General features: G+C 43.8%; 1 protein-coding gene across 2 annotated transcripts in view; it reads right to left on the bottom strand.

Annotated features, from left to right (window-relative positions):
- Window positions 1–12,797: 12,797 nt before the first annotated feature.
- RASGEF1B (RasGEF domain family member 1B) overlaps window positions 12,798–17,156 on the bottom strand; it is a 38,352-nt gene continuing 33,993 nt past the window's right edge. For both annotated transcript variants that reach the window (XM_055588907.1, XM_055588908.1), the window contains exons 13-14: window positions 16,688–16,760; window positions 12,798–13,867 (exon numbers count right to left, since the gene is read on the bottom strand). In XM_055588907.1, coding sequence (XP_055444882.1) covers window positions 13,843–13,867; window positions 16,688–16,760 — 98 coding nt within the window. In that variant the 3' untranslated portion in view covers window positions 12,798–13,842. The remainder of the gene's footprint in view (window positions 13,868–16,687; window positions 16,761–17,156) is intronic.

Raw genomic sequence — 17,156 nt, forward strand, 5'->3', positions numbered from 1 at the left:
GACAAAACTACAGATGTAGTTTTAGCAGGATAGATGGTCAAAAACCTCTAGTCCTATATCAAGATGCAGGATTTTTTATCTTTTTTTTTAGATGTTATCATTATTATTTTTAAATTTTTAGTAGAGTACACTTGATTTACAACGCTGTGTTAGTTTCAGGTGTTCCACAAAGTGAATCACGTGGCATGCAGGACCTTTGTTCCCCTGCCAGGGATCGAACCCACCCGCTCTGCTTTGGAAGCTTTGGAAGCCAGACCACTGAACCACCAGGGAAGCCCCAGGATTTTTCTAAGTGAGACTGAGATGGCTGCTAAGAGCATCTGCATGATGCCACACTATGGGTCCAGTGGAGAGAGAGGTGAGTTTAAATCCCTGGGGCCCTTTATCTGAGCTTTTGTAAGACACATTCTCTCTCCTTGCATTTATAAGAGTGAGTTTTGAACCTAGCTTCAGCCAGTCAAGCTTCATCTGATTTAGTTTTATTCCTTTTTTTTTCTCTTTTTTCATCTGTACCCCACTGCTTGTGGGGTCTTAGTTCCCTGACCTGGGTTTGAACCCGGGCCTTCAGCAGTTGGAAGCTTGGAATCCTAAGCACTGGACTGCCAGGGAATCCCCAGGTTTTATTCCTTATTGCAACAAAACAGAAATGTTTTGAATGTTGATGCCACATCAGTTTTGCAACCTTTTCAATCTTCATGCCGGTCAGTGATGAAAATGAGAGTGGACCAGGGTCGTGTGGGAATGCTGTCATTCCCTGCCAGACCAGTATCCAGGCAACGCTGACATCCATCTACAGTCTGCGGGCACCGCTGTGCAGTGAGCTCTGAATCCTGTGCTGGCAAAGGTCTGAATTTATTCACCCATAGGATAGCATGAAGACTTATTTTAAAAATTGCCAAAATCAATTGTTCTTATATCTTTGAAATCTTCTTAATCTATGGAGCAAAATCATCTAGCAATTAAGAACGTGAATTTAGAGTCTGACATAGATAAATCTGAGTTGTGCCACTCAGTTTTGTGACATAAACAAGGTGCTAACATCTCTATGCCATGGCTTCTCTAACACTTCAGTAAGAGTGAGAATGGTTTCCAGTGCATAAGATCACTCTAAGTAAATATGTTTATTGTATCAAGAGTTAACAGAGAAGCTAGCATATAGCAGGTGGCTTAGTGGTACGAGAATCTGCCTGCCAATGCAGGAGACACAAGAGATGCAGGTTCGATCCCTGGGTTGGAAAGATCCCCTGGAGAAGGAAATAGCTACTCATTCCAGTATTCTTGCCTGGGAAATTCCATGGACAGAGGAGCCTGGTGGGCTGCAGTCATGGAGTCACAAAGAGTTGGACATGATTGAACACACAACACACACACATTACATATCACAGTCAAATTCCATACATGTTATAACAAACTAATGGAAGCCTTGGGGAGGGGTTTGGTGCTTAGGGGAAACAGTTATGATCACTAATTCATCATGTGGAGGGGGGTTCTTCCCACACTTACCAAGCAATTCTCCAACGCTAACTGGAGGTACTACAACTCAGTTGAACTCTGAGTTAGATCCCACAGGCTAAGGGCACAGTCCTACAAGACTTCCCGCCTCCCCTACTTCAGATGCCAATCACAAGTACGGGCTATTACCTGTATTTCTGACCTATTGGCTATATTTTGAAAATTTCCACAGCCTCCCCCTTGGGTTTGACTAATTTGCTAGAACAGCTCACAGAACTCAGAGACATATTTACTTACTAAATCACCCGTTTATTATGAAAGGATAGAACTTGGGAAGAGACAGAGGGAAGAAATTCCTAGGGTAAGGTCTGGGGAAGGGAGCTTAGTGAACTGTACTCTGGTTTCTCAAGAGCCTGCTGGGAAATGAAGTCACTTCCCCTCACATTTCACCAGACAAAGCCACCGCCGGCCTCTGCCTAACTTCAAAGATGATGGGAAATGCAACCCAGCACATGCCTAGGAATTCGAGACATGGAAGTATTTGGTGACTAGCACCAATGACTACTGCTGATGAGAAAATCAGGAGTGTTTTTGTTTTCATTTTTTGGACATGACCATCCAAGTGGAGGTGGAGTGTGTACAAGTCTGGGTCCCAGGGGACAGTAAAGGGTGGACCCAGTTTTGTGGAACCAAGAGTTTATATCACAGGAAGCTTATTTAAGGTTAAGAAGTCAAAAGTGAGAGATGAATTAGGAGTTTGGGATGAACAGATACATACAGTATGTACATATAAAATATAGATAAACAGCAAGAACCTACTATTTATAGGTCCCTATACAGCCCTGCTGCGGCTGCTACTAAGTCGCTTCAGTCGTGTCTGACTCTGTGCGACTCCATAGACAGCAGCCCACCAGGCTCCTCTGTCCCTGGGATTCTTCAGGCAAGAATACTGGAGTGGGTTGCCAGTTCCTTCTCCAATGCATGCTAAGTCGCTTCAGTCATGTCTGACTCTGTGTGACCCCATGGATGGCAGCCCACCAGGCTCCTCTGTTCACGGAATTCTCTAGGCAAGAATACTGGAGTGGGTTGCCATTTCCTTCTCCACTATATAGCACAGGGAACTATATTCAATAGCTTGTTTGAAAAAGAATGTGTGTGTATATATATATATATATTCTTATCCTGCAAATGGGGACGTCACCAGGTAGCAGAGAATTTTAAAGCAACGGGATTGAAGGAAGTCACCACTGCAGTGATAATAAATAAAGGAGTCCCTGATCCCTGGGTGTTTGAAATTAAGAAGCAATTAGCAAAGGAGACTGAGAAGTAGCCAGTGAGACTGATTTGATAATAAATATTTTTTCTCTTTGCATTGACTTTGTGCTTGCTCTCCCATCCGCTGCGATTTATTTTTATAACAGCTCTTTTCTTGAACTCCTGCAAAATAGAGTGCCTTTTATCATTTGACTTTTAGCATCTGCATTCAAAACCTGGGGGTGGCCTCAGACCAATTCAGTGCAAAGAGAAATTCAACATTGAACAAGCAGTATAGGAGAAATAATTGACTACAGGTCAGGAGATGAAATCTTAACTTCTAGCCCTGTCACAAATTTGTTAAACACTAGCCCCAGGTCACATAAATGCTCTGGACCATAGTGTATGCACGTATGAGGGTTATATTATTTTCTCCAGAGTCCTTTCTGACTCTACCATTTGGCCCATGTATTCCATGTCACTTTGGTTCGGATCTTACATCTAGATCACATCAATTTCCATGATATGTATTTAACAACATTCACTGACATGTGCAAACTTTTCAAGTTCCCTATTCATTTTACACTGATTAAGATTGGTGCAGTTGAGGGTAATCAGCAAATAAAATATGGAATTCTAAAAAGATGTTTGGCAATAAAATGGAATGAGTAGTCTCAGAGTTCAAGGTAACATGTAGGAAGGATTACCTAATTCTTTTATAAACCTCTTTATTAGAGGGGTTTAATTAATGGCACAACACTAATTAATGGCAGAAACCAACTAACATATAATTTAATCATAAAAGAGACAGACGGTTAGTTTTCTAAGACAGCTGTAGGAAAGTACCACAAACTGAGTGGCTTCTACAGAAATGTATTACTTCTGGGGTCTAGAGGCCAGAAGTCTGAGATGCAGGTATTGGCTAGCCTGTCGTCCCTCTGCAGACATCAGAGAAGGACCAGCTCTCAGTCTCCTACTTTATGGTAGTCCCTTAGCTTGTGGCAGCATAACCCCATCTTTACATGCAATACCCAACTTAGACAGCATATTAAAAAGCAGAGACATTACCTTGCCAACAAAGGTCCATCTAATCAAGGCTATGGTTTTTCCAGTAGTCATGTATGGATGTGAGAGTTGGACTATAAAGAAAGCTTAGTGCCGAAGAATTGATGCTTTTGAACTGTGGTGTTGGAGAAGACTCTTGAGAGTCCCTTGGGCTGCAAGGAGATCCAACCAGTCCATCCTAAAGGAGATCAGTCCTGGGTGTTCATTGGAAGGACTGATGCCGAAGCTGAAACTCCAATACTTTGGCTACCTCATGTGAAGAACTGACTCATTTGAAAAGACCCTGATGCTGGGAAAGATTGAAGGCGGGAAGAGAAGGGGATGACAGTGGATGAGATGGGTTGGATGGCATCACTGACTCAATGGATGTGAGTCTGAGTGAATCCGGGAGTTGGTGATGGACAGGGAGGGCCTGGCGTGCTGCAGTCCATGGGGTCACAAAGTGTCGGACACAACTGAGCGACTGAACTGAACTGAGCAGCCAGTATTTTCTTGCTAAAATGCCCCTGGGACCTTGTCACCTCACTGCTAAAAATCCTTCAATGGCTCCACATAAGACCTTTTGGATAAAGTACCATTTCTCAGCACAGATCTCTAACCTTTCCTCCTTCTGGGTCCTGACTACCTCTCAAGCCTCAGCTTAAACCCTAATTCAGATGTAACGAACACAAGGTGGTTCTTTGAGTGGCATATTTTCTTTGTGCCCTTTAGGAAGGCTGCTCTTAGCGTGAAAGAGCCTCTGTGCCAAGTAGGAAAAAGTATCCCATCAGGGAGGATGAATTATATAAAGCCCTCCTTTCTCAGGGTGGATGTTACCTCAGTACAAGCTCCATACACAGCTTGGGGATGGATTTCAGTGCCAATCAGAACAAAATAATATATCCATATCTAGCTTCCTGGTCCTGCCCACACCTCAGTAAGACTTCCCCAGGCTAACATTCATAAGATCTCAGATTTGCATCTACAAGGAAAAGCGCTCTGATCTCCCAAGCTGATTATTTAAGAATAGAAAATTCTATGGGCGCATTAGGGAAGATGGACTCCCAACACCTATTTCACTGCAGGCTGGTTTCCTCAGGGGAAGGTGAGCTCCTTCAAGCCTGGTTCTGGGTCTGGGTCACATCCCAGTATCTCGGCACTCAGCACACGCTGCAGCACACTCTGTCCATCTCAAGTGAGATTTTTTCCTTTTTTTTTTGACAAGTAGAAAATCTGTGAATTCAAAAGTGCTGGATTAGCTGAAAACAGCACAAGTTGTTGAGGGTGTGAACCTGGGCAGAGTCCCAGACAGGCTGACCTGCTCTGGAAGGAAGCCGCTTAGTGCCAAGGAATGCTCCTAGATTGTGGCTCTAGTCCCAGGCCACTCACCAACTAGCTTGATGGCTAGAGGAATCAATTGCTTGGTAAAACCTTTAAAGGTCTTCCATTGTATGGTTTTATAAGGTCCTCTTGTCCACATTTCTCTCCTTGCTGCCTAAGTTTTTAAATGCTACTAGAATTTCTAAATTCCACTCTACTGTATGCCCTAATGGGCTTCCCAGGTGGCACTAGGGGTAAAGAACCTGTCTGCCAATGCAGGAAACATAACCCCTGGGTTAGGAAGATTCCCTGAAGGACGGCATGGCAACCCACTCCAGTATTCTTGCCTGCTGAATTCCATGTATTGAGGAGCTTAGCAGTCTACAGTCTATGGGGTTGCAAAGAGTGGGATATGACTGAAGAGACTTAGCACACATGCACACATATGTCCTAATACTCTACCAGCTAGACAACCAACATGAAATGATTCTGTCAATCACACAACTGTATGAGTTGCCTTAAACCTGCAAATTGCTAGCTAAAATCAGCAGACCCTGAAGAAACGCACATTTCAATTTGAAGAGAGCTCCAGGGCAAGGAGAATGTTAAGGGGGAAGAATGGGAGGTGGGGCTGTCCAGGCTTGCTGGAAATAGTGTTGTCTGATACTAACAAGGCTGAGTGGCCTCCATTCATCCCCTACCTTCTACAGCATGTGACCACCAACCTCCCGGGGCCCAGACCCACTCCAAGCAAAGATAATGGATAGGACTCTTTGTTAAGGCAAAGAAAAGAGACTCCATAGATACTATAGCACCTGGGGATTGTGCTGAAAGAGGTGGCCAAGCTTAGTGCTGCAAGAAGGGAAACCTCTTCCACAGCCTGAAAGTGGGCTTTTATCTAACACTCAGAAATGAATGGTCTGGGGAGACTTGCCTGCTGACAAAGCAAGAGACTTTATTGGGAAGGATAGCTAGGTGGAGAACAGGAAGGTAAGGGAACCTAGAACTGCTCTGCCGTGTGATTTGCAGTCTTGGGTTTTATGGTGATAGGGTTAGTTTCTGAATTGCTTCTGGCTGGCCCATCAGGGTCCTTCTTGGCAGCGCGTGCATCACGCAGCCAAGATGGATTCCAGTGAGGAGGATTCTGGGAGGTTGGTAGCAAATGTAGGCTGGTGTTTCCACTCTCCTTTTGACCTTTCCTGAACTCGTCCGGTTGTTGGTATCTTGTTAGTTCCACATTCCTTACCAGGACCTCCTGTTAAAGATAATTCATGCAACTGGTTATCACTATGCCTGCTCAAAATGCAGGCAGTTTCAGTCAGTGGTTTCCCTGATATTAGCAGTTCCAGAACTATTTTCCTTCATAACTTCCATATATGTTAGCTGCTCAGTCATGTCCAACTTTTTGTGACCCCAGGGACTGGGGCCCTCCAGTGTCCTCGGTCAATGGAATTCTCCAGGCAAAAATACTGGAGTGTGTGGCCATTCCCTTCTCCAGGGGGAATCTTCCTGACCCAGGGATCAAACCTGGGTCTCCTGCATTGCAGGCAGATTCTTTACCATCTGAAGGGAAGCCCCAGGCCCTCCAGGTGCTAAGTTGCTTCAGTCGTGTCCAACTCTTTGCTACCCTATGGACTATAGCTTGCCAGGCTCTACATGTCATGGGATTCTCCAGGCAAGAATACTGGAGTGGGTTGCCATGCCCTTCCCCAGGGGATCTTCCTGACCCAGGGATCAAATTCGCGTCTCTTACATCTCCTTCATTGGCAGGCGGGTTCTTTACCACTAGTGCCACCTGGAAAGCTTCTGCCTTCCATAAGGGCAGCATAAAAGTCCCTTCAGGTTCTTTCCAGGTTAACAGATTACAGGCTGAAAAACTACTCAAGAAAAACCTAAGAACGATTTGCACCATACTCTGAATTCTCTGAATATAGGAAGTTCTCTTTATAAGCATACCTTGGTCATAGGACTGCACCCCCACCTCCTTATAAAGTTTAAGAGCAGAGCTAAGGGATCCCATTTATTCCACTGTGTACCTGGCCATCGCAGCATGGCTGGGTTTATCTGTAAGCCAAGTGAACACCCTGAAAGAAAAAGAGCATTTTACAAATCTTGAGCTTTTGTCGGGGCATCTAGGAACCCTGTGGGTTATCCTTATTTCCCATCTGAGTCTAAACTGCCTGAAAAAGCATGCCCTCCTGCCAGGGTTTCTCTGCCCTGCACAAAGGCCTTGACAATTTTCGAATAGATGGAGAAGGGTTGGTGATGCCTGTTTTCCAGAATTTTATAAACTTTATTTTATGGAGTTCAGTAATTAAAAATATCCTCCCTAGTTATCTTTATATCTATCCATTTCCCTGATACTGATTTTAATAGCTAAATAGCTTGTAGTTTCCCGAGGGAGCAGACTTCCTTGATTCATTGTTTTCTTATTAGATCTTCAGTGTCTGAGTATTTCAAAAGCTTCAACGCTGCTAATGCTACATCTCTTCCTAAATTCTTCCACTTGCCAAAGCTTTGTCATTTACATATCCCTCTACAGTTTTCTCTCTCTTCTGAGTTGTTTGCCTGTTCCTTCCTTTGATCTTTCCTCTTTTGCACAGGTCTTCCTGGACTAGGCTTCAGGGAGCATTTGTAGCCAAAGGAGAGAAGGTATCCACGCTCACACGAGTGGTCCATGCCCTTGCTGGTTTCTTTCCGTGTAGGTCTTCCTGTAAAAGGTATGTCAAATTCAGGAGTCTTCAGAGGAGGTCTCCAATCATTTTTAAGATGTGAAAATTGACAAAATGCAGAAGTGGACTCTGATCATCATGAGTCTGAGTTTTGGTCTTTTAAGCCAAATATTGACTCATTTGTAAATGACTAGGTGTGAACAGGCACTTTATCTAAGATTTTATCTGTACAAACAAGCACAACTGCAACAGCTGCCGTGGCAAAGATATAGTCTACTCAACAAAGCATTTTTGTAGTCTTTGGTCTTTGGAAACTTTGCTTTCTTCATCTAGAACCTTCGAAATCACAGAACTGGACTTGCACAAAGGGAATTTTTTGGTTTCTGGTCTGGGTAGCAATCACTCTTTACCATAAAGAGCCCTATCCCTTTGCGTGGAGTTGAACTGGAGGGGGAGCTGAGCCTTTATCACTTCTTTGTCTCCAATCAAGTAGCAATTATCGTCTTATCCATTCCCTCTTCAGATACAACAAACAAAAGAGCCAGGCAGAAAGAAGGGGTTGGCAGCACAAATGCAGGATGCTGTATTTACTTGCTAACTCACCTCTCAGTCCAGTAAGAGGAGGAAGTGCTTTCCCAAACCATGAACTCTCAGACCATGAACAGCAGACATCAATTAATCCAGATCCATTACTTCCAGTTGAGGACACTGAGGTCCAAAAGTGGGGGAAAACTTCCCAAAGTCCAGAATATCTGGGGAGAGTGAGGTTTAGCCCATAGGCCTCCCATTCTTTGGGCTTCCCAGATGGCGCTAGTAGTAAAGAACCTGCCTGCCAATGCGGGAGACATAAGAGATGTGCGTTAGATCACTGGTTTGGGAAGATCCCCTGAAGGAGGGCGTGGCAACCCACTCCAGTATTCCTGCCTGGAACATCCCATGGACAGAGGAGCCTAGCGGACTACAGTCCTTGGGGTCGGTCACAAAGAGACTGGATCAGAATCACTCAAATTTACACTCATTTCCAAAGTCAGACTGCTGCTAAGTCACTTTAGTCGTGTCCGACTCTGTGTGACCCCATAGGCAGAAGCTCCAATTCCCAGACAGGTAACCAGCTCCTGGATTCAACATTTTAGTACTGAGCACAGATGAAGACCCCACATGGTTCACCTGCGCATATGAGGATCCATAATTGCACTGTAAAAAAATGAACAACGCCACAGTCCTCCCACTGCCGTGTCTCAGCCAAATGGATAAACACTGCTGAACGGACTTTCCCACAGTGACTCATCCAGGAAAAGACGATTTCATGCTTTCATTTTGTCTGGGCAGCGTAGGTGGAAAGAGGGAAAGAAAGCAAACTTGCTTTTAGGGTGGAAAGCCCACTGATTTGGCACTCTTCAAGGAACACAAAATTTTCCTGATTGTTCTGAGAAATATTAGTTCCCTTCTTTATTTCTCGAAATTGTGTTCCATAGACCATTACATAGAAGTCCTAACATGTTGGATTATGTGCACATTTAAACTTAAGTTTGCTAACAACTAACCATATTTTGGGGCTTCCCAGGTGGCGCTAGTGGTAAATAAAGAAGCCGCCTGCCAATGCAGGAGACAAAAGAGATGCAGGCTTGATGATCCCTGGGTCGCGAAGATCCCCTGGAGGAGGGCATGGCAATCCACTCCAGTATTCTTGCCTGGAGAATCACACACAACCATATTCTAAGACTGCTATCTCATGCTATCCAGAATGTGAGTATACACTTTGGGATGTTTCATTTCTCATTAGATCAAATCTTAGCGAAATGAAGGAGGGTTCAGGCTTGTGGAGTGGGGTTTAAACCTGCTGAAGCCTGCTAGCACCAAAGGGAACTGACTACCTGTGAACATCCTCATTGCATTAAGTAAAGAAAAAAATGCATCCTTTAAGAGAATTTGATTCTTAATTATGGAATTAAGGCAGATTTTTAATTAGGGTCTATTTTGCATGGATCCGGACTTATTCGATAGTTTCAAGCCTCTAACCTCTAACAAAGGCAACGTTTGGAAACCTTAATCTCCAATGCCAACCTCTTCTGTTAGCACAGAGTAGGGTCAAGTGATCTTGATGACATGAAGCAGAGAACTGAATCTATTGCCTAATCTTTCAAACCCAGAAAAAAATCTTTGGCTTGACTTACCCAGGAATTCCCCAATTTTCTAGTAAAACTCTGGAAGCCCAGGTCTGACAAAAGTCCTTTTCAAAATGTCTTAAGGGTAAAGTTAATAGAGTCGTCATCAGAATCTCTTTGCGTTCAATATGTTTAGTTAGTTTCCAGGTCACTAAGCACATTTTTCTCCAGGAAGCCAATTCAGGAATTCCTTTGAACTCTTAGCTCCCCTTCCCACAAAAAAAAATCAACTGTTCTAGCCCACGTTTCTATCCCCAGCGGTCCACTCTCCATCAGAATAGCAAGACATGTCTGGAATAGAGGCAGGGGCTTTTGTTGAGACGGGCCACAGGGTAAACAGAACGCAGCGAAGTGGAAGGCAGAGCTTCTCTATCATTTGTAGCCGATGTAACTGTAGCCTGTACAGTTGAGCAACTCAGCTTCCAAGGCTGAGCCGTGCTTTCTTGGGATTCTACGTGCAAGAGGCTAATGGGCAGCAGTACAAAAAGAAGCACAAGTGTGCTAAAGGTGCAAGAAGTATGAGAGGAAACAGCAGGGGTGTCAGAGCTGGGGCCAGTGGAGAGGGAAAGCTGAAAACCTTCAAAGACAGATGCACGGCAAACCTTTACCAATGATGTTCTTTGTTAGATGCAAGGCGGGCCAACGCTGGGGAACCTGGGCCTGTGTCCTCAAACACAGGAGGTTTGTCCTCAAACACAAGGGATACTTCAAACCCTGAAAGGGGGCTCTCTTCCTTCCCCACCCAACTCAGCTTGATGTGAGGCCTCAGCTCAGAGCCCGCAGCTGAGGAATGCAGGGCGTGTCTGAATAGAACACATCAGAATCCACATCTATGGGATGCTGTTCACACTTGTGTTTACCCAGACTTCCATCCAGCTACAGCCATGATCAAGACACCTAGACCCAAACCCAAGGAGGAGGATGGTGAATTACTGCCACAGCTCAGTTCCTGGTTTAAAACTGCTGGCTTATCTGGGCATGAAAACAAAAGGCACAAGAATGGTAACTCTTTCCGTGAAGAGTTATGGTTTAAACACCCTTATAATCTCTAAAAATCCCTAATTTGTTAAGCCTCTTATCACTTTAGGAAAAACATGTTCACTAGCCCCATTTATGTATCTAATTCCACTCATTAGAGCTGACTCATTGGAAAAGACCCTAATGCTGGGAAAGATTTGAGGGCAGAAGAAGGCAGCAATGACAGAGGAGGATGGGCTGGTTGGATGGCATCATTGACTCAGGGGACATGAGTTTCAGCAAACTCTGGGAGATGGTGAAGGACGGAGAAGCCTGGCGTGCTGCCATCCATCGGGTCGCGAAGAGTTAGACACAGCTTAGCGACTGAACAACAACAACAGTGCTTTAAATAGAAAATCTTAGAGCATGTTTGCAAACTCATTGTAATGCTCAGAACAACCAGTTAAGAGAGTCGAGGTCAGCAGCACACTTTCTGTAAAGGGCGGAGAGTAAATATCCGAGGCTTTGTGGGCCATTCTGTCTCTGTTGCAACTATAAGACCCTGGTTTGTAGGCAAAAGCAGCTGCGAGGAACTGAGTAAGCAAGCGAGTGAGTCTGTATTCCAAAGACTTCACTTATGGATGCGGAAACTTGCATTTCATATCATTTTCATGTATCGTGAAAACACTTTTTTCCTCAATTTTTTCCAACAATTGTCACCTTGTGGCTCGAATAAAAGGAGTAGATTTGGCCAGCAGCCCATCATTTGCAGACCGCCCAACCTAAGTGGTTGAAAGATGGCCATGGCTGCTGTCATGGCAACACCTGCAGGATGCAGAGTTCAGGGCAAGGCAGTGGAGGCACTGAGAGGCAGCGCTGTAGGGCACCCTGCTGCTCTTCAGATTCTAGGACCAGCAACATCAGCATTCCCCGCACCCTACCCCAGACCTACAGAATCCACACCTGCAAGTCAACAACATCCCCGTGTTCCTCGAAAGCTTGAAGGTTACACTGAAGTCTGAGAAGGCTGGACAATGTGATTTAAAGCCTGGGCTCTAAAATTAGAAGGTTTAGGTCAAGTCTTTGTGTCTCTCATTAGCTACATGGCCTTGAACGAATCATCATCATTATTGATGCACCTATTTCCACACCTAAAAGCGTGGGGATGATGATCCATGCCAAACATTCAGACGTATCTGGCAAGTGATGCTTATTAAAAGATGGCTCAGTGGTAAAGAATCTGGCTTCTGTGCAGGAGACCCGGGTTCAGTTCCTGGGTGGGGAAGGTCCCCTGGAGAAGGGAATGGCTACCCACTCCACTATTTCTGCCTGGAGAATCCTACAGACAGAGGAGCCTGCTGAGCTACACAGTCCATGGGTTCGCAAAAAGTGGGACACAACTGAGCAACTACCACTTTCATGTTTTCAAAAATGGGTTCAAGAAAGTCAGGAGCCACACACATGCTTCTAAAGGCCACTTCCCCAAGGACAAGCCACATTTCCAGCCAGTCCCTTGAGTCGAATGACTGAGACTCCAGTCCCCCACCGCCCCCACCTCCCCATCAATTCCATCCAGTAAAGAAACGAAAGGCATCACAACTCCAGGCCGCAGAGTGTCAAATATATTGATGGTTGTAAAGGGACAGCTTAGAGACATTTTCGGTCTGCTGAGATGGCGTGCAGTATACAGACATGCTCTGTTTTTTGAAACCATGTCATTAAGTTTTCAAATACATCTCTGTTTTGAACATGATGTCTTGTTTTTTTTTCATTAGCACAGTTTACTACTCTACAGATTCTCCTAGAGTAAATAAATATAATGACTGCAGAGCAACTACGGATTTGTTTAGATGTTTAACAAGGTGAACTATTTCACAATTAGATCGACCTCTTGAGTTAACAGCAAGATGTTTTTCATGTGTTCACTGCTCTAGTGGGTAGGGAGCGGGGGGTAACTTTACCAATTTGTTTTCTGTTCACATGTTCAGTTGCCAACAGATTCCAAAAGGTAATGAAAAATAACAGACTGTTAAAAACTTGAATTGTAATTAGACCATGGGGTTTTTTTTCCCCCAAGGCCCTTACAGTCAGATAATTCAAATTTACAAGAGGAAAAAATAATACACATCATGGAAAACTAAGTAACAAGAAAAAAACTACTAAAAAATACATCCGTAGAACACAGTGGTCAGTTGTAAACAGCTCAGGAGGGCAAAGAAAACAGACAGTCCTTCTAGAAAGTTACGCAGTCCAATGACAAACTCTGCCTTTTTTTTTTTTCTAGTGGCTATTTTCCTACCACAGTGTTGAGCTTCATTATTATATTAAATAACTTATATGGGTAAAAAGGAGTTTGCTAACCAGCAGCCAACTCAAAACCTTATAGGAAAAGGGAAGAGGGGAATTCACAACACAGCCTGAGCTCAGGGAAGCTAAGTCCAAGGCTGGCTTCCAGCCAGCCTGATCCCTCTGGGGCAACGCCACTGAGCTGCAGTTTGGGATCTAAAAGGAAGGCTTGCTTCCCCTCCCTTCTCTCCCTTTTTCTTTTAAGTTAACAAAGAAACATGGGCTTCCTAAGAGCCAGCCCTCAGCTGGGCAAGTCCCATTAGCAGCAAATGTAGAACCAAATTAAAAACAAAACAAAACAAAAACACACACATACACACACAAAAGAAAGCTCCATCCAGGTGCAGAGCTGTGATTCACATGGAAATTCCAGGAGATGAATCATTGCAGAGCTGGGACCCTTAGAGGATTCTTTCTCAAGTGTCCTCAGTGAACATTTCAGTCTCATAGAATCTGAGTCAATCTGTCAGCTGCAGGGAGCAAGGTCCCCATCTGCTCTTGAGGGAGCGTGCTTGCAGGGACTTCATGATTTTTTTGGTAGCACAAGATTCCCGAACACAAAGGCCAGCCCCTCGATGATCTACGTGATGCAGCGGTGGAGGCGGCAACAGCAGCAATCAGCAGCCCGTGTGTTAAACTCTGCCCAGGAGGCTGGATCTGAGGAATAAAGAAGACACGATCAGAAGGGAGGCGGCAGATGATCTGAAGGAGGATGAGAATCCTCACCTAACACCAGTTTTATCTTTCCCGTGTTTGAAGCTCGATTTTAAATAGTTTACAGTAAATCAGACGAATATCATGTGATATTACATGTATGAGGAACCTAAAAAAATGACGCAAACGAACAGATGGACAAAACAGAAACGGACTCACAGACATAGAAAACAAAGCAGGATTACCAAAGGGGAAAGCAGGGGGAGGGATAGAAATTTTAGAGTAACATACACACACTGTCCATGCATGCTAAGTCGCTAATCCACTGGGATTTGCTATACTCAAGTTTGGGAATTTCTCCACATCTCTAAAGTAATAAAAGTATATAGGGTAAGATAGAAATTCTATATTAATAGTTAACTTCTGACTTTTTTCCAGCTTTACTGAGATATGTGTGTGCTAAGTTGCCTCAGTAATGTCTGACTCTGTGACCCTCTGGACTGTAGCCCATCAGGCTCCTCTGTCCATGGGATTTCTCAGGCAAGAATACTGGAGTGGGTTGCCATTTCCTTCTCCAGGGGATCTTCCTGACCCAGGGATCGAACTCGCATCTCCTGCATTGCAGGCAGAATCTTTACCTCTGAGTCACAGGGGAAGCCAACATATACACACTACTATATATAAAATAAACAACAAAGACCTATACTCCATATTTTGTAATAACCTATAAAAAATCTGAAAAAGTATGTGTATATATGTGTGTGTGTGTGTACACATATATAAAATTGAATCACTTTGCTATACATCGGAAACTAATGCAATATTGTAAATCAACTATAATAAAAAATAATTTAAAATAAATTTTAAAAAAGGACAGAAAAATATTAAGCACTGAAGTCTTTCAGATTTTCTGGGAGAACTGCTAGTTCAGGCAGGGTACATCATTTGAGAATCTGTTGTTGCTGTTCAGCTGCTAAGTAGTGTCCAACCCTTTAAGACCCCGTGGCCTGCAGTGTGTTAGGCTCCCCTGTCCTTCCCTATCTCCTGGAGTTTGCTCCAACTCATGTCTATTGAGTGATGCTATCCAACTACCTCATTCTCTGTCATCCCCTTCTCCTCCCTGCCCTCAATCTTTCCCAGCATCAGGGTCTTTTCCAATGAGTCAGCTCTTCACATCAGGTGGACAAAGTACTGGTGCTTCAGGTTGAGCATCAGCCCTTCCAATGAATGTTTAGGACTGGTTTCCTTTAGGATGGACTGGTTGGATCTCCTTGCAGTCCAAGGGACTCTCAAGAGTCTTCTCCAGAACCACAATTCAAAAGCATCAATTCTTCAGCACTCAGCCTTCTTAATGGTCCAGCTCTCACATCCATACATGACTACTGGAAAAACCAGAGCTTTGACTAGATGGACCTTTGTTGGCAAAGTGATGTCTCTGCTTTTAATGAGCCTTAGTATTCACTTAGCATGTGTGATTTTGCAAAGAACCATCGCATACTTCTTTTTTATCTTCCTTGGGGGTGCTCTGCCTTGCCCAACACCTGCATTACCCTCAGTGTCATTGCTCAGCAGCACAAGAACATGTCCAGAGCTGTGGCGGACATGAGGGAGGAGCTAGTGCTCACCCTAAGGCTCACAGAGCAGAAGGGTAAAGAAGAAATAGCTCCAGTCCTTTGCCTATTACCACGATTTGTTCTAACGATAATAATTCCAACGCCTCCGTACCTTATCTCTCCTCTATAAAAGGTTCAAAGAAGGCCTAAATTTTCCTTTGAAACAAAATCACACAAAAGCAAATATATCTTAGATACCCTGGTTCATAAAACCTAGCCCTGATCGAGTTTAACGAAGGCTCCCAAATGACTCTGGAAAGAAGAGAAAATGGGCCTGTCAACCTGGTACCAAAAGGCACATACTCCTAGAGTCTCTCAGTAAAAATACACAAACAGCAATTTTGGTTATAGTAATTCTATATCCTGGGCTACTTTCACCCATTAAAGCATCTCAAGTGGTTAAAAGACAAACTTATCTATCCTGCTGCTGCTACTGCTAAGTCGCTTCAGTCATGTCCAACTCGGTGCGATCCCATAGATGGCAGCCCACCAGGCTCCCCCATCCCTGGGATTCTCCAGGCAAGAACACTGGAGTGGGTTGCCATTTCCTCCTCCAATGCATGAAAGTGAAAAGTGAAAGTGAAGTCGCTCAGTCATGTCCAAGTCCTAGCAACCCCTTGGACTGCAGCCTACCAGGCTCCTCTGTCCATGGGATTTTCCAGGCAAGAGTACTGGAGTGGGGTGCCATTTTAGTTTTGTTCAAAAATACTAATAAAATAACAAAATGTTTAAATTTGAAAAGATTGTGGATTATGTTTCAAGTCCTAACTCTCTCTCAAACCAAAGAGGGGACCAAGATCTAGGCAGTAAGTGACACTCTCAGATTTACTAACCCAACTGGTTTTTTTTATTTCAGGTCAAATAAAATTTTAATGTTAGAACAATTCTTATCTTTTAGATGAAGAAAATGTGTCAGAGGCCTTTTTAACACACCATGGGGAAATTTCAGTTCCTCATCCCATAAAATACTGGGAGAGAAAAAGCAGCACAGAGTCACTGTATATCTGCCAGTATTAAAAAAAAAAAAAAGCAATAAAACTGAAGGATGGCAATGAAGATTTTAAGCCACAAATATTTAGTAAACAAGAGCTAAGCGACAGAGAGGGCTTGCAACATGCAGGCAGGGACTTCCTACAGCAAGCACGTAGCTTTTTTCACTTCAGGCCAACATGTTTAGATTTGTACAGCAATGCGAAGCAATGAGACTCACCTTAAGGACTTCCATCTGTCTTTCTCTATATGATTTTCAGGTCCTTCACTTTCATAGGATGCCAAGTAGAGAGCTACAATCAACCAAAAGGAAGAATGCATGAATGCGGAAGCCTTCTAATACATTACCCACCTCCATTCATCTCCCATTCAACCTCAGCCAAACTCTACAGCTAAGCACACTCTTTAAAACATCGAATTACAATTGGGAAGCTTTAGAAACACAGAACACCACTTTGCCCCTACTGGACCCTCTCAACAAAACACCAGGGGCCTCTAGACCAAAAAAGCAGTTGGTTAAGTAAGACAATTTATTATTATTATTTGTTAAAGGGATACTTGTGAAAGACATGCAAAGTTTGACATGCCCACAGCATATCTCCCAGGTTCTATTTTTTTAAAAGCTTATTTATATATCTATATATTTTGTTAATTTATTTTTGGCTGGCCTGGGGGGGCTTTTTCTCCAG

This window comes from Bubalus kerabau, chromosome 7 (genome assembly GCF_029407905.1).
Source record: "Bubalus kerabau isolate K-KA32 ecotype Philippines breed swamp buffalo chromosome 7, PCC_UOA_SB_1v2, whole genome shotgun sequence".
Lineage (NCBI taxonomy): Eukaryota > Metazoa > Chordata > Mammalia > Artiodactyla > Bovidae > Bubalus > Bubalus kerabau.